We start from the raw sequence: 18,755 nt of genomic DNA on the forward strand, positions 1-18,755 counted from the left end.
CTAAAACTCACTCAATAGTCATGAACAAAAATCAACAAGCAGCAAATTGTAAATAAGGAATGATCCATTTAGGATTCCCCATCACCTTTGCTAGCTGTCATATACCGAAATCCCCCAAACTATGATGGTGAAAGAACTGAACCAAAATTAAACATTTCTTTCTGCATCATGGAATGAACAAATAAGCATCTCACACCGCAGGTGTTGCTGATAGTTCATCTGTTTACAAAAAAGCATCTCACACCTTCACTAAAAAGTCAAGCAGGTTACTTTGAACTAATGCTGAATAAATGCTTGACAATAGGTGTTAATATATGGCTAGACTAAGGCCAGGTGATGCTGATGACATATCAATTGCCCCATGAGGGCAATTCATGTTAATGCAACAAACAAGCAGAGTGCCAAGATTCAGAAGTGGGTTAATCTACAATGTGGTGACAAGGAACATGCATTAAAAAACAGCATAGTTAAAAAAATCATTTTAGAGCAGGAATTGATTTATTTCCATGTGGGAGTGCCTTTTTTGGGAAAAGTGTCACTACAGCAATGATTTAAATGTTGCATTTTGTGAATTCCTCTGTAGCACAATTCTCCATGTCTGCAGTTCAGACCTAAACAGTCAATTAGGGAATTGTGACACCTATAAATATACTGTATAAGCTTTTCTAAGTTTACCCCTACTTTTTGCCCCCATTGTGACTACTGGATACTTCTGTAATAACTCTGAAATGCCCTGAGCCCTGCTAAACAGGTCTTAGTGCATGTGCTCTGACCCTTAAAATTGTATGTTTAATTGGCTTTTCTCAATTGGTATAGCCCAACCTACTTGTAAGTCAATAGTATCTGACAGGGTTGTGGAATTCCTATCGCCCGACGCCCGGGACATCTTGTTTGGGGTCAAGGGCAACAAGTTTTTATGTTTACTTTGTCCTTGGGACAAGTAGGCCCAACCCCCTGCAGCACAAACCCTTTGGCTGCCTGTTTACAGAGAGTTGAACTCTCTGCAGTTGAGGTAATGTGTTTCCAAAAGATAATGCTGTTCGAACTTGTATTTATGGTTCATTATTTGAAAGACTTCATTATTAGGGTGCGTGCTGTAAATAAATGTTTTAAGGTCACACTTCACTACTGACGTTGGTTCCAGTACAAAAAAAAAAACGTGTACACACATTTTTGAAAAGTTTAGGCTAAGAGGCTAAGTATAATGCTCCCAGAATGCTCTCTGATTATATGCAAATGAAGTGTCATTTAGTAAAATGTGTTGATGCATGCTAGTATTTCCCAAAAACATTTCTAATGGAAAATCAGTGTAACCATTTTCAACATGATTATGGGAAGCATGAAAATAAACAAACACTGACAAAGCCAACTGATCTGACATATTTTTATAAGTCTTTTAGTTTCATCAATGCGTATCTTATTTTGACATGGCTTTTGTAACACTTTATTGTTGTGGGAGCTACCAGGCCCTCAACATTGTAACAAACATTGGCAAAAAAAAACCAAAAAGTTTTTGAACTCTTAAAGCACACGTTGCCACCAGCGGCATAACAAAGGCCCCGCAGCCGCCCTCCAGGGGGCCCCGTCAGCACAGCACCTGCCCTGAGTGAGTCTGGAGAGGGGGCTCCTCCATGTTCTTTGCAAAGGGGCACCCTCCAGTTTCGTTACGTCACTGATTGCCACTGTAGTTCCTGACACTGAACAAAACTACTTTGTGTGGCAATATGCTCCTTGTGGAAGAGCAGAATGCGATCACTCACAGTAAAGCCAGCCGAAAGAGAGAGAAATAGAAGTTTAATAAAAACAAAATGTCTTTGTTAACACCAGACCTAATTAGGGACCAAGACCCACATGTAGGTAGCTTTTTGCATGTCGCAAACAGCGACTTTCGCTGTTTGCGACATGCAAAAAGCACATTGCGATGCAAAACCCAGTTTTGCGATTCAGTAACCTGGTTACCGAATCACAAAACAGGTTTGCGACTCGCAATTAGTAAGGGGTGTTCCCTTCCTAATTGCAACTCGCAGTGCAATGTAGGATTGTTTTGTGACCGCGAACGCGGGCGCAAACCAATCGCAGTTTGCACCCATTTCAAATGGGTGCTAACACTTTCGCAAAAGTGAAGGGATCTCCATGGGACCCCTTCCCCATTGTGAATGTCACTGTAAAAAAAATTTCAGAGCAGGCAGTGGTCCTGCTCTGAAAAAATGAAACGAAAACGTTTCATTTTTCGTTTTTGTTATGGATCTCGTTTTCCTTTAAGGAAAACGGGCTGCATTACAAAAAAAAAACCCAAAAACTGCTTTATTGAAAAGCAGTCACAGACATGGTGGTCTGCGGTCTCCAGCAGGCCACCATTCGTGAGGGGGTCGCAAATTGCGACCCACCTCATGATTATTCATGATGTGGGCATTTGCGAAGCCCTTGCGAATCACAGATGGTGTCAAGGACACCATCCTACATTCGGATTTGCGACTCGCAATTTGCAGGTCACAAATCTGAACCTACCTACTTGTGGCCCCAAATTCTTAAAGAAAGTCACAAAAGTGCACCCATGGTATATGTCGTACCCCTATAAAATATTTGTGAACTGTATTTTAGCGTGGGTAAATACGATGTGTAGATTTGCTCATGTGAAAATCTATTGAGCATCTGCAAGTTCATTTTCCCTCCAGCCACTTTCTTCCCAACCCTGGAAGAAGTTCTAATTCTGCCATTGTCAGGAGTAAATGTCCAACCTTTCTTATTATGGGAAAATATCAGAGAGAAGCTGGTAAAAATCTTTAAAACATGCAGGTTAGTAGGTTTGCAGACTCAAAGGCATTCCAGCCCTGGAACTATTGCTTACTGCTTCCTCCAGCCCCAGTATGCAGATCTGCAGAAAGGTGGCAAAATAAGGAAATTGCTACAGTAGGGATTGAAACTCCAAGCATTCAAGCCCTACTATGGTAGTAGCCCTGGTATAATCAAAGAGGCTATTAATTGCTGCCATAATTTGTCGCCACACTACATGGCACCAAAGGGACAAGTAGATCTTTTTACAGGACAAGTAGATTTGAGAAGCAACCTGTCCCCTGGACAAGTAGATATTTTAATAAATTCCACACCCCTGGAATCTGGTACCAGGGATACCTAGGAACTGTACGTTGAGGTGTGTCTAGTGGACTGCAGCACTAGTTGTTCCACCATGAGTACAATAGGATAAAACATGGCTCCCAGTCTGCCACTGCAGACTGGAAGGGCAGTTTGAAACTGCTAACTCGGCTTTGACATTGAAGGTAATGCCAGAGCCCAAACCTCCCTTTTTAATAACTATAAGTCTCCCCTAAGGTAGGCCTAATAAGCGCTAAGGCAGGATGCTGCATATTTGAGAGTGGAACATGTAGTTTTACATGTTCCAGCAGTAAAAACCCTAAATTGTTGTGTTTACTATGGAAAGGCTAGTAGTCCCATTGGCAGGTGCAGAGTTACAGGATGATAGCTTAGCCTTGCAATCTTCTGAATGGGGAATACTTACGTTGGTGCAGTAAAGTATCAAAAGAATCAGTGTATTAAATCCAATATGATGGTTAAATCAGATTTAATGTCACTGGGGGGGGCAAAGTGCAAGTTTTGAAGTTGCCACTTAAGCTGCCCAAGGCCTCCAGTATCCCGTTACTGTTGTACTCGGAGTCTGTCCTGCAGACAGCTTTCTGCCCTCCTGGGGACATGTGTTAATGACTCCCAGGAAAGATAACAGTAGAGTCCTGTCAATGGATGAGGTGTTACCTCCCCCAGACAGGAAGCCTGATGGGTGCTAGCCCAAAAGGTGAGTTTCAAAGTTGAAGTTGCCTTTGAAGGGCAAATGGGGAAATGGGCTGCTCTATTGTTTAGGTAGAAAGGCTGGCACTAGGGAGAGGGAAGGGGAAGCCAGCTGTCAAACCAGGTTCTAGGGGTGTGTAGCCCCCTTGATTGCCAAACCTCTTGTTTGGTCTAGGGAGCTCTGGACGCGGGCAACTCTGGAACTGGCCCAAAGAGGCTGTGCAGGCATGGACTGCACCTGCAAAGGTGTGGGACCGCACCTCCTTTGTCCTGCTCAAGGAGATGTCATCTGCAGAGCCCAGCCAAAGCTAAGAGAATCCTATGGTCAGTTAGCTGACTTCCTGTTCACAGCACAGGGGCAAAACCACTGAGAAGCCTGCTGGGGCAAGTTCATAGCCCAGCACCATCAAGATACAGCCAACTACCACCATGCAGCACCAGAGCCCAGATGTTCAAAGTGGCACCCGAGTCTACTGAGCCCAGGAGAGTTGTTGGAGTGCAGCTTGGTCACCCAGAAGAACAGTTATTGACCAGGGAAGGATTTGGTTGTGACTGCAATACCAGGCGACTAGTAGCCCAGTGGCAAATGGACTTCTACTAGCACAGAGAGGACTTCAAGGATGTCGACGCCCATAGACAGCATCATATTCACAGCATCCTTGAGCATCTTCAGCATCCTTCATTACTTGCATCAGGACTACTACCATGGGGATCTATTACAAAGGGGTTAAAGTGGCCGGAACTGCCTGGAGACTTCTTCACCCGCAACAGTAACTGTTTCTGAGGACCTTGCTGGTCCCCCTGACTCGCTGACTACTGGAGTTTTTCGCCTAAAGTGGCTCCAAGTGAGAGCAATACAACTAGACCAACTTTTTGTCGAAACATTTTCTAAGTGTCAAATTTATTTTTCGATGATTTCCTCAACTGTTTTGTGCCGTTTACATGCTTTACACTTATTCCTTTGTGTAAGCTTTGCAGCTCAGAACCACAGCTACCCAGGGATGAAAAGGTTTGACAAACAAAACCTAGGGGTCCTAAAGTGGTTGGTAAGTATATAATACAGTAAGTCACACAACCACTAAAACAATTACAAGCATGATATGACTACCCCATCGCAACACTGAGATCCAAGAAATATTTTGCATTACACTGATATTAATCTCCTTTCTTACCCAAGGATAAAACGTGCACAGAACAATTCTCATATTTGTTGCATGCTTATTTTGTTATATCCTCGTCCTCAACCAAAGCTATTTAATAGTCTGATCCATCAGTAGGCAAAGGAACACATTTTCTCACCTTCATGTGTTTCAATAGCCCCACTTTTACTAGCTTTAATATCAGTGAAACGTAATTATCTCAAACAATAAAATGAATTAGTACGTAAGAAGAAAAGTTCTTGGAAACAAGCATGTTCAAACCTTTACGTGCACGTACCTTCACAGCAGTCTTGCCACATCCTTAGGTCCAGTCTTGGAATATCTTTACAGCTAACATAGCCATGAGGGAATTCAGCAACTCTAAATACATCCCGCTGCACCCTGGTTATGTTGTCTCCATTATCGCACAAAATACTGGCCAGTGATGACTGCTTGAGCTGTGTTAGTTGTGCTGGATTGAACACTCCAGGATTCTCATACCAAAGCCTGTTGCCTCACAAAAAAAAGGTTGTTTCTTAGTTCATCAACTTAAACAATGATATTCCAATTTAAGCCATCCCTTGTGATATATGTTATGATCTATCATCTCCACATGCTTTGATATGCAGGAGATATCCAGTGTACAGAAAAAACAATTAACTTTATTCGGTCCCACTTCACCAACAATAAGCATTCTAAAATGTAGCTTTGTTTGATGTTTACTTGAGTTTTGAAATCTATTGTGACACTATTCACTGGATGGCTGCTTTAACAAATCAGTTTATGTATATCGAATTAAAAATTGTAATAGGAAAACCATCTACAGATTATCTTAAAATGATTTCTGTTTAAATCTTTACAAGAGAACAGGCCAGAGAAATGACTGGCTCTATTATGGTTCAAGGTGAGAAGCAGGAGATGGTTAAACCAACGGAGCACTACTCTTTTACTTAATTAAACAGTTATTTTATTTAAAGTGCTAAATATGTAAGTAACAAAGATTTCACAAATGCATGCACTTACCAACATTTCACAGACAGTTTAGTTGCTTAACAGACCTATTTTAAACTTAATATATTTGAACAATATTTTACTACATAAGTCACCACTTCCCCATGCATTTAGGATGACCCTTTTTATTGCTGCCATACCAAACATCTCTATTCGTAACGCACCCCTTCAGTTTTGCATGCAGAACATTTGTTACCTAATGAGAGACCTGGAAGGCAACATGATTACAGAAACAGACAGCTAAAACGGCACGGGGGGATTGAAATAAGAGATTAATAAAATGGGTACAAGGTTCAAAAACGGGGGAAAAGAGGATGCAGTATCAATAAAATCAGAAGAACATCTGAGGCAATTAGGATGTCCTGACAGTTACAGTATCCTCAATTTGGTGCACAGTATTCTAACTACTTTTCAAACTCCTAATGATCTTGAATAGAAAACGGGGGAGAATGTGCCGGACACAGAAATTAAACTGGATGAAATTGCATGAAGTATCAAGACCATGGTTGATCAGTGTTTTGGGGTTTTGTAGCTAAATTGAAACATCTGTATAGCCTATTTGAATGTATCCCAATATGAGCAGAAAGATAATCTCACCAGGAGTGTCACGCAAAAATGATGACCTACAAAACCACTCAAGGTGGTCAAATGTGCAGTTGATATTGATTGCCAAGGGAGCAGTATTCAATGCCTTTCTAACTAAACATATTCACTGTACAATGTTAAGGCCAAATGAGGATGAACAAATCACTGAAGATATGACCACTGCAAGAGTCCCTAGAGTCCCTTTTCAAAAGTCCATGGTAAGTAGTCATCCTTACAAAATGTCTGTGCTTTTTCAAGACTGTTCTATCAATGAAGCATTTTGGAGACCTTGGGTTGCAAAAGTATTTAGAGGATATGCAGGGTTTACCTTCCGTGTAATCCCCTTTTTTCTATAAGACAGCTCAATTCACCAGGCAGATGCAGTGCCTACTCCCTGATCTTTCGAGATGTTGGGGTCCAAGTTCAAATTGTACAAGAGTCATGCCTTAAAGTGTTACGTAGATGTGCGCTCAAGAGTCTTTATGAAGTTGACAATAAGGTTTCCTTTCTTCAAAACCCACTGAAGAAAACAGACTTGAATTGATTATTTTTCTTTTTCTAGATGTCTCCTTTGAGTAGGAGACCTACATCTAGCTTTTAGAATGTTTAAGAGCAAATTTCAGCGGTTAGAGTGGGCAGCCGGGAGGGGGCAAATGAGAGTGCAGATGTGGGGTGCATAAAAAAAAAAAATCAATAATAACAATTGAGAGAACAAAAGAAAAACAGTGGTAGGTTTATCAGTGGCCCATGAGACAATTCAAGAAAAACTCACCTTGCATATTTTCATTTAGCATGTCCAATTTGGACATTGTGAGCAGAAATGTGGATGGCCTTACTCGTTTAAAGAAACAACAGATGATTGCAGAGGAACTTTGCAATTCAAAGTCCTATTGATGGCAATGGCCGTTGCGTAGGACGCGAGGTTTTGCCGGCCCGCCCACCCCGGACGAAGCTCGCACCGCACAGACACAGAGAGGCTGGAGAGAAGCTGTTCTCTCCGGCCACGGATCGCTGCTTTTTGTTGGGTTTCTTCTGCCGCGGCCCCCAGGCGGCAAGGACGGAGGACGCAGGCATTGGGAGCGACCCCTAAGGCATTAAAGCAGCACAAAGGGCTTTCTTTTGGAGCAGGGACTCTCCGATTTGAAAAGCAATGGATGCCGCGCTATGCTACTCCTAATTTTGGCAACCTGGAAGCTACGAACAGAAGGGAGCACTGGAAGTACCTCCCGCCTGGCTTGCTCTTCTCCCCAGCCTGCATAAAAAAAGACTTCAAGTAAGATAGGGGGGGGGGGGTTGAAATGGCTGAATTTGCCTGCCAGTAGACTGTAAAAAGTAAAAAAAAAAAAAAAAAAAAGGACTGTAAAGAAGTACTAGTAGTTTTTTTTGGCACCTCAACAGGTTGTGATATAATACAGGGTTCTGAGGGCACTCACCCTACTGGACTTTTGAGGTATTTTTTTTACTTGGGGACTGTTCTAAAGAAAAACAGAATCTTTGTATACTATACTGCTTACGACTGAGACTAAGAAAATGGAAAATGGGGGAGGGGGGGGAAATAATAATAAACAGAGAGTCTGCTTCTGCAACAGGGGATAGCAGCCGTGGGGGTGTTCTATTTGATCAGCAGGCTCTTGTTTGAAAAGACTTTCCTCAAGCTTAGAAGTTACACTGGCTATTAGCTCAACAAAGTGCTAGGTGGCGCCAATGTTACTGGTCGCTCAGGTTGGCATCACTAATCTCCTGTGCACCACTTACCAGCCTGCAAGGGGAGTTGTTAAAAGAGTGATACACAAGGTATTAGCAGTAATAGTAGGACTAGCTGGATTTGTGAGGGCACTCCCTCACTCTTTGAAAATAAGTATGGCACCTAAGATGGTTCGGAACGCTGGAGATAAGATGGACGGAACTAAAGCTTCACGACTTGGAAAAGATAAAGGGGACCTAGCTGGGGCAAATAGGCGCCCCCATCAACAATGGCCAGGCAAACCGGGAGAAATACGACCGGCCTAGGGAAAGACGCCAAGACCGACAACATCACTTCCCTCATGGAGGTCAGGGGGAAAAGCAAAAACCAGCCCACTATTATGTCTTTTCTTGCAGGAGGGACACAAGAAAGTGGTACTATCCATACAACCCCCTCCTTCGGAGATAGTCAGTTCGTAACAGAAACTATATCCTTTGGTGCCCTCGGCGAGAAGATTTCTACGGAAATTAAAGAACCCCCTATGACAACTGCACAATGCGGCGAGGGTCTATCAATGGGCCTAGACAACTGCATGGTAGAAAGAAGGAAGGGAAGGGGTCCCCCCCCCCAGTAAGGAGGGGCCTCAAGCGCAGCAGTCCGGGAACTCAACACGAGCAGAGGATGCAAGCAATATAAGCACTACATTGGGTGCCGAAGCTGGGCGAAACACATTGCTAAAACCAGGAGGACGGGACAAGGAACAAGAGACGAAAACTTTGGATTGGGCAAAAGACAGTGGGGATACATTTTATTCTCTGACAGAAGAATCCGATCTCAGCAGCGGATAGCATGGCCTCAGCGAGTCTGGTAGTAGCATATCCTCTGAGATGGAAAATATATCATCAAATGATGAACCCACATTATGGCAGACGCGGCAGCAGCGGAAGTGCACAAAAATAAGGTCTGGTTCGCAGGAGTGCACCGAATTCTCTACGTCAAGTGGCAGTAAGACTTTAAAATGGGACTACTCTGGCATTAGACTAACAGATACAACAGATATAACTGCAACAAGTGGTCAACAGCTGACGGACAACAACATGGAAGGAAGCACCGGGATGCGATAAGGGGTGCAAAAATGGTGGGCACTGATTCTGGGATGTTGCAATCAATATACAATTCAATTAAAGAACTTCAAACAGAAACCCGGATCGAAAATCGACGCGCCAGGGTAGCTACAAAGCGGTTGCAAGGAACAGATCGTAAAGTAGCAAAGTCGTGCACCAAGATCAAAGCCAAATTATGCTCAATGAATGCGAGGATGGTTGCGGTCGAAGAGGATGTCGATATCCTGAAACAACAGAATGCTACGCAGGAGGGTCAACTGACTGACATAATGTGGAAGCTGGAAGATCATGAGAACCGGCAGAGAAGAAATAATCTGCGCTTTTTGGGCATAAACGAAGGGTTGGAAGGGAGTGACATTCGGGCTTACATGATTAAGCTACTGCGTGGGGCTTTTCCCGAACTGAGCAACTGGGACTGGGATAATGAGATTCAGCGTGTTCATAGGTTTCCGGCAACTCGGAGGGAGGGGTCGCACTCAGCAGACTCCAAATATCCTAGAGCTATCCTGGTCTTTTTTGGTAACTTTTTGCTACAGCAAGCTATTTTTGACAAATTTCGCCCTAATGCCCCACGTACTATAGAGGGAGTCACTTTTTTTACTCGACCGGATTTTTGCCATACAATTGTGGAACGCAGATGGCGGCTCCGACAGTTGATTAAACCATTTTTGGACAAGGGAGGGGAAGCTTATCTCATAGCCCCCGTACGCCTAAAAACGATCATGAATGGAAAAGTGAGATGGTTTACGTCAGAGATTCAAGCAAAGGAGTATTTGATGGGGTTAAAATGATGTAAGGATGTCAAGTAAACCTGGAGGTGGGCGGGCACCTCACATCTGCACAATGCCAATATTCGGACCAAAGGTGGTCTGATTGCTCTACAGGAGGGGGGGGGGCTGGTCAGGAGAGAGGGATCCCAACCAGCCCTAGCGGGAGGGGAGGGGGGCGGATGGGAGAGCAGGTGGAAGTGGGTCTGGGGACAAGGGGGATAGGGGGAGGGGGAAATGGGAGGGAAATGGGAAAGGAAGGGATAAAGAGAATCAGGAGAAGTATAAGGATAAGAGAGAGAAAGGAGAAGGGAGGTATATTTAAGATACTCAAAAAACTTTATACAGCCAGGATGGAAAGCAAAGGAAAAAGAACGGGAGGTAGAAAAGGGTGGGAAAGGAGGCGGGTGAAAGAAGGGGATAGAAATGACTAGACTTCAAATAGCTTCTATTAATATCTGTGGATTAAATAACTCCCGAAAAAGAAGGAAAGTAATGGAAGACCTCAAAACTCTCAGGGCGGACATTTACTGCCTACAAGAGACACGTGGAATATAAGAACCGCAGAATTTTAGGATCACTTGGTATGAAAATGGTAGTGTGTTCAGAACAAGATGTGAAAACTAACGGGGTGGCAATATTGGATCGGAGTAATAGATTAAAGTTTGCTAGACAGAAGGCTGACAGGAACGGGAGATGGGCCGTTGTAGAATGCTTCTATGGTAAAGGATGTTTTACTTTATGTTCTGTATATGGGTCATTAACCGATGATCCGGTAGTAATGGATACTTTAGCTATAGAATTAACTGGATGGCCTCCCCCGTATATTCTATGTGGGGATTTCAATTTTAATGACTCATGGGATGGATTACAGGACTTATTAGCGCCCGTAGTTAAGAAATATCAGGGAAGTAAGCCTAGTGTATTTAAGGCAATGGTTGGTATTCAGAAGGAGCTAGGATTGGTAGATGCCTGGGTTAAGCTACGCAACTCAGATCCTGGGTACACCGATTTCTCTGCCCTTCACGCAAAATTGGCTCGACTAGATTTTTTTTTAATGTCCCCTGAATTGTTAACACATGCTAGTATGGAATTATTGCCACGGATCATGTCGGATCATAACCCATTGGTACTTGATCTGGAGTTAGATGGTCTGGAGTATAAAGTTAGGAGGTGGACCTTTGAAAGAGGGCTCCTTAAGGATTCTGAATATTGTGAATATATGAAGAACTGGATGGCTGAATTCTTAGAGAATAATCTGGGGTCTGCCCATATACAGATAGTCTGGGATGCCTTGAAAGCAGGAATACGGGGGGAAACTCTGAGCTTTAGCCTTAAGAAACAAAAAAGCATCCAAAGCAGAGTAAGGGATTTACATATGAAACTCAGAGATGCAGAAAGACAGCTGATTACAATTATAGAAAAGGGGAAGGATATAAACAAAATTCAGAAGCGGATTGCTATAGCAAGGCCAGCAATAAACGAGGTCACTGCACAAAGAATAGCGGAAAAATATCTTGCACAACGTTCTGAAGGGTATGAGTTTGGAGAAAGAACCGGGCATCTGCTGGCGGTAAGGGCAAGGCACAAAGCTGCAGCCGGGGTCATCAGAGAGATTAGGGATCAGCAAGGGAAAACAGTGTCAGATGCAGATGGAATTAGGAAGGTGTTTCAGAGATACTATAGGGAGCTCTATAGCGATACATCTGGATCTTCAGTTACAGAGATGCAAGAATTTCTAAGCTCCATTAGGTTTAACAAAGTAATAGACGAGGATCATTTGCAATTGGAGGGACAGATTGATAGTCTGGCAATAGATAAGGCATTAAAAGTGAACTCGCCACTGGGAAAGCCTCTGGACCAGATGCAATTCCCTTAGAGTTCTATAAAATCTTTAAAACATTGTTACTTCCTCTGATGATAGAGTTATTTATTCAGGTACAGAATGGCAGAGAAATCCCGCAATCATGAGGAATGGCTAATATAGCAGTTTTTTTTAAGAAAGGGAAGGCTCCACAGAGCCCGGCTTCTTACCGGCCGATTACATTAATTAATAGCGATGCTAAAATCTATTAAAAAATACTAGCTGCTCGATTATCCTTGGTGATCAAGAAATTGGTAACACCTAGACAACATGGGTTCGTCCCGGCAGAGACACGGTTGAACATATTCGAAGAGTTATTACGCTGTTCGATGCAACAGAAGTTGCGGAGGAGCCCATGACGGTCGCATTGTTAGATGCCAAGAAAGCATTTGATCGGGTTCATTGGAAATATCTCTGGCAGGTTATGGAGAACTATGGCTTTGGGGAGAAGTTTATTCTGGCAATCCAAGCTATTTACAGGTCGCCGGGAGTGAGAATACAATTAATGAGAGGGCAGTCAATGTATCCAAGCAGGGTGCGGCACTAGACAGGGATGCCCTTGCTCCCCGTCGTTGTTTGCTCTATATATAGATCCCTTGCTTAGACAGCTCGAAGGGAATAGTAAGATCTCACCGGTGTGTAGGCATGGATGGGATACAAAAGTTCTAGCATATGTAGATGATATAGCCATAGTAACCTCTAACCCGGATTTAGCGTTGAAAGAAATCGAAGAGGTGACGAGTAAATTTGGAATGTTCTCTGGGTATCTGCTAAATAGAACAAAAACACACAGCTGCTGGTTAACCAATATACGAATTCTCAGGACAATCGGAGGGTGGATCATGCAGTCTACTTGGGTATTGATATTACACCAAGAGTAGGAGAAATCATCAACCTGAACTTAGACCCAATACTTGCAAAGACCAAAAATGTTATGCATAGATGGGACAATTTGCATATGACTATAATGGGGAGGTGCAATATGGTTAAAATGATTCTCTCCCAAAACTATTGTATATTTTCCGTGCCATACCATTAAACTTTACAAACTCTCGGTTTAAGGATATGGAGTGGGAAGTCATAAGATTTATTTGGGCATAGGGCAAGTGCAGAAGAGCGGGTAAATTTATCTCTTTGCCCCGGGAAAAGGGGGCTGGTCCCTACCGAATATGAAACTATACCAAACGGCAGCAGCTTTTCAATATATGTGCCTGCTATGGGGGGGGAAGGGCAGGGGAGAACGAGGTGGAGGACGGTCCCAATATCTATGAGCTGCTTGTGGGATCGGCTGCTAATTAATGTCTGTTAACCTTCCTCGAACCTGTGTACTATAAGAAAGCTAGATACAAGGTATTTTTATTGAGGCGGCTTATAAATGCTGGCGGTCATGGCGCATAAAGAATGCGCTTGGAAGATTGAATTATTATACAATAATCAAGAACCCGTCGCTTCCCGAAATATTTAAGGATAGTCATATGGTAAAATGGGCCTCTCGAGGCATAGAGAGGTTAGGAGACTTCTATGATGATCTTGGAGTGAAGGCGTTTAGGAGTCTCCAAGAACAATGTGATCTAGAACAAAGGGAAATAATCTGTTGTTAAAGGGAATTTTGGGGGAAACTAATATGCCTATTAAATTACTTTACTCATCACTGATGGCAGAACAACCTGATGATTTAGGGAAGCATAGTGAGAGGTGGAAGGACAAATTGGTGGATGGAGGTATTAATTTTTTCAAATCTCTTGAACTGGGACATACTATGTTAATTTCTTCCTCTCTACAAGCACAACACTATAAGACCATGTTCGATCTGTACTATACACCGGCTCACCTTGTCAAATGGAGGGGGCTCACGCGGGACAAACTGCCCAAGGTGTGGGGCGCATGGAGCAAATATTGTTCATCTGTGTGGGGAACTGACGGTACTGAGAGACGGTATGCAACTCGTGCTAAAAGAAATACTGGGATATGAGGTGGTCCTTTGCCCCCGAGATCATGGTCTTAGGGGCTGCGGAGGAAACAAAGGGACGACATAGGGCGCTTATCTTTCTGGCCATGGCGGTCTATCGAGTATGTATCTCCTCTGCATGGCTGAACACGCATCCACCGACATGGCAGCAGTGGCTGGGCAGGTTATTGTCTTTGTATCATTTGGAGATCGCACTGTATGACCGTAAGGGGAGATCGGCCAGAAAAAAAGGAAAAGCAATTTGGGGACAATTCCAGAACTGGCTTCTGGCCCATGAATGAAGGTTCAATCTAAAGCTCTGTTCTGATGACAAAGGAGTAACTCGCCTCCTTCCAGGCTAAGGGGAATATGTAATCATCTTTTGAATCTTATGTTAGGGTAAAATGATGTATGAATGTAACTATTTCTCTTTCCTTTCCGATAAAAAAATAAATAATCAAAGTCCTATTGATATGCTTACAGTGAAATCACATATCTAATAAAGATGGAGGTGCTCTATGACATTATGATGAAGATGCTGCAATTTATACATTATCAACCAAGAATGTGTTATCAGCAATTGAAGATGAGGCAGTTAAATGTGGAAACACATCCAGTCAACTTTTAAATTCTGCCAAACTTAAGGCGTTGCCATTAATAAAACCGGATTAAATGATGATCGTATTGTCGACAAACCTATCTATCTAGGTATTAAATTAACTAATGATGTAGTGAAAGGTAACGAAAAAGCCTAATTGAATACATGTACAACTATTCGTTTGGTTGGCTGAAGCAACATAATGAAAATAATAAGTATTCCCCAGTTCCTTTAATTGATTTAGACTGTCCCTTTGATAGCCCCAAATTCTATTTTTCAAAAGAATCTTCCACAGTAATTTTATCTGGCATTTCAAAAATTCCAGATGGGCTATTAGATTCATGAAATAACCATTGTGCGAAGAGGGTGGGTTATCTCAGATTTTCAATCTTAATTCTGAGATGTTATGAGGAAGACGATGACTACCTAAATCAGTGTTGACAATTTGGAAAATGAAAAAACATCCAATTGCCTGATTAGAATTACAGGCCCTACTAATAGCATTAAGTTTAAGATACTTCAGGGTAGGGCTACAGTTCTAGCAGGCCTGTGTACTGTTTGTAAAATATCCCTTCTGATTGGTGGACACTGGTAAGCTAAAGCTGGGTCATTTGACTCTGATGTGCCAGAGCCCATACTACTATGGCTCAGCATACTGGGCCAAGTACAACTCATTCAGCACTTGTGTCTCAGTAGTAGCGACGGTGAGTAGGCTGCTCAGGGTGGAGGGGCGCTGTACAACAAGATTGACACTCAACATACACCCAGACGCATAATAACTTAATTGTTCATCCCAGTACTTAACTTTATAAAAGTGTACTTGAAAATCTTATACTACACACTAAAAACGTGTGGGTAGAGTCTGTTACAAGACTACTGTACTCCAGCTAAGGATGCCTCCTTTTCCTTCCCTCCACTTTCCTTCACTATTTGTTTGCATTGTGGGATCTTCTCAGTACACTGTAGGGTGCCTGCTACTTGAACTGTACTTTCAGAACCAGCTTGGGTCAGTTGTCCATTGACCCAAGCTGGAGCCTTTCTCCATCCTTTGTGCAATTTCGCCCAATTTAGTTTCTCTGTCTGACACATTCTCCCCACTTTCTATTAAAGGAGTTTAAAAAGTAGTTACAATTCTGTGTACCAAATTGAGGATACTGCAACTGCCAGGGCATCATAAACCCCTTTGAAATTCTTCTGATATTTTTGATTCTGCATATTATTTTTTCCCTTCTTTGATCCTTATACCCATCCCTTCAATCTCTTCTTCAAATCCACCATCTCCACCATCTTTTGCTATCTGTTTTTGTTATAATATTGCCTTGATGTATTAGGGGTAGAGAAGAAAATGAACGGGAAGCAGATACTTTTAAATCTATCTCTGATTCAGTGTCCAAGTTTTCCTCAGAAAGTAGGCTTGTCTTTATTATCTTTGGTTTATCCTGATAATTGCAATTTCTCCGGCTCAACCCATGTACTGTGTATAGGAAAGTCCTCCTTTTTGCCTGGGTCACCCCAAACATTTGGGACAGATACTGGTGGTAACTGGCTCTTGGCTGTGCCCTGGGTATGGTTTCACAGTCCGAGAGCCAGTGCTCTGAGTAAAGTGGACATGCAAATTAGGTTAATTATAATTGGCAATATTAACCTACCTATAAGTCCATAGTATATGGCAGGGCATGTAGGTTTAGGGACCCCAGCATAGATAGTGCACCAATAGGTGCACTTCTGAGGTGCCCAGTATCATTTTAATGGCAGGACTGCCTTGCTGGCTGCTTTTAAATTAAAGTTTCATGAAAATTCAAATTTGGAATTAAAAGTACTTCCAAAGTTTTAGACTATCTTATTTTTACATATAAGCCACCCCTGAGTTGTGCCCTATGTGCCCCTAGGGTTGGGGGCCATGTAACTATAAGCAGGGACCTTACAGAAATAGTTTTATAAGCCCTGGTGAGGTAAAACAGCCTCATTGTAGTGAATAGCCTCCACAGGCTAGAATGGGGAGACTTTATTTTAATTTATAAAGTCCCCTAAGTGTCAGATACCTCAGGTTTGGTATCAAATTAATTGTTATAATACATCCCACAACTTACAATTGTTGGATTTAATATAACTTGTTCAGGTAAAGAGTTTTAAACTCTACCTAAAAAGTTGCAAACTTCATCCCTGTAGTGCTTTGCTTTGATTGGCCAGCCTATGGCAGACTGGACAGGCTGCCTTGATGAGGTGTGAAGTAGCCGGGGCTGAACACAAAGAGATGTGCCTGGGGAAGGAGAACTTCCGTCAGCAGATGGAGAAGCAGGAAGGGGGGGTGGAGGGCTGCCAAACTGGTCTTCAAAAGCAGGGAAGGACATTTAGAGCAGCCTAGCACCTCCTTCACATCCTACAAACCCAGACAATTTGGTGCCCCCTTGATTAGATTAGGAGAGGGCAGGATAGGGGTGTGTTTAGGATTTTGAGCCACACCAAGGGGTGGGCTCAGCTAGATGTAACATCCAAAAATAATTTTCAGCCATGATGGATTTTTGAGGAATGGTGCTCCCTGGTATTGATTTTTGCCACACTTGTCATCACAGGGGGAAGGACCCTGCACCTGACTGGAGAACCAGGACCCCCCTGTTTTCACCCAGGAGCAAGGATAAAACTGGCAGACTTGCACCCACACCTCAGATCCCTACCAGATCCCTCCAAGGAAGAACTACAGGAGAAGGAGGATTGCCGTGCTGGACCCCTAACCTGCACCTGGACACTCCACTATGGAGGACTGCACCAGCTGCACACTTGGGCTTCACCACAAGAAGGACTTTGATTGGCTTCAACTGGTTCAAGGAGGGACTCCCTGTTTGCTACAGGTGAAAAATTGCTAACCAGAGTCCCCTGCACCAACTCCTGAAGAAACTGACCAGATGACCACTGTCCACTGGCCAAATTGGAGTTTGCGCAAGGTGCATTCGAGGAGTTATAGTCCGCACCCTTAAGACCTTCTAGAACATTTGGGTGAGCTGTTGACTGCAAAAGAACCTTAAAAGAACATCTGGGCGAAGATCCAGAAGTTTGGAGACGTTTTGAGAACTTTTTGAAAAAAACTCAATAATGGGACCGACCCGTCGCAGCAACTCTAGCCGGCCTGCCTCAACCGCGACCCGGTCTGACTTGCAGGTTTGTCCCAGTAAAGAAAAGCTCAGAAAAAGTGACTAAGTCCGAACGTAGAAAGTTGAAGTTTGGCTGGGACCTCCTAGGCAGTGTATCTAAAGAGGGCTCTAAGGACGTCGGATCAAGATTCAGGTTCGCCCTGGTCAAAGTATTTTCATCTAGAAAAAGTGACTAAGTCCGAAGGTAAAAATCCCCATCGAGGGCTTCTGCGATGCATATCCATGGAAGAGTTCCAGGAGTTTGGACTGGACTGGCGACTTGATCCCGCTGAAGAAAATCTTCAAGAAAACGACTAAGTCAGAAGGTAAACTTTTGACCAAAGCCTCTCGTGGGCTGTAGCCAAGCAGGGCTCCATCGTGGTCGCCCTTAAACTTTGACTTTGCCCCGGTCGAGGTGCGACCAGATTGGCACTATTTGTTTCTAAGTACTAAAGAGATTCATTCTTTTAAAAATTAGTATGTCCGGTTCCCTTTATACGATTTTATTTTTTTGTTTGTGTCATTTTAAAGCTAAAATAATTCCTATTTTTATAAATTGGTTTGGGATTTTTAAACTGTTTCCTGTGTTTTACTTAATTACTGTTTTGTGATATTTGAATGCTTTATGCTTTGTCCACTAAATTCAGCGTTGTCCTCATTGCCAAGCTTCCAAGGCTTGAGCTAGGTTTAATTTATTGAGACCTAACTGGACCTAAGGGGAGGTTAGTCATCTATTGCAAAGTGTAGGTACTTACCTGCCCTTACAAATAACCCATCATAGTTTTAAGTAAAGCGCATTAAAAATCCTTTAAAATGTCCCAGTGCAAAAATTGTTTTTAGTTTTTAATTTGGATTAATTTCAATGATTAAATTTTTGTGACTTTTCGAAATTCTTGTTTCCAATTTTTGCAAAAACAATTTGTTGACAAAACTAGGGAACCATGGAGCTTGATTTGACTAACCTACCCACAATGAGAGTAGTCCAGTTTAGGGGGCTGTGTATGGAGAGGGGGTTGCCTGCAGCCACTAACCTCAGGAAGCATGTCATGATTAAATCCCAGACAGCATGGACTGAGGCCCAAGATGTAGGCCCACAGGAAGCTCCA

The 18,755-nt window shown here is 42.9% G+C and overlaps 1 protein-coding gene across 1 annotated transcript in view; it reads right to left on the minus strand.

The window, feature by feature from the left end:
* The window catches only part of PXDN (peroxidasin), a 584,135-nt gene that overhangs the window by 124,334 nt on the left and 441,046 nt on the right, over positions 1 to 18,755 (minus strand). The window contains exon 19 of the mRNA XM_069235854.1: positions 5,239 to 5,447. Within this exon, the coding sequence (XP_069091955.1) occupies positions 5,239 to 5,447 (209 nt within the window). The remainder of the gene's footprint in view (positions 1 to 5,238; positions 5,448 to 18,755) is intronic.

Source organism: Pleurodeles waltl, chromosome 5, assembly GCF_031143425.1.
Source record: "Pleurodeles waltl isolate 20211129_DDA chromosome 5, aPleWal1.hap1.20221129, whole genome shotgun sequence".
NCBI lineage: Eukaryota > Metazoa > Chordata > Amphibia > Caudata > Salamandridae > Pleurodeles > Pleurodeles waltl.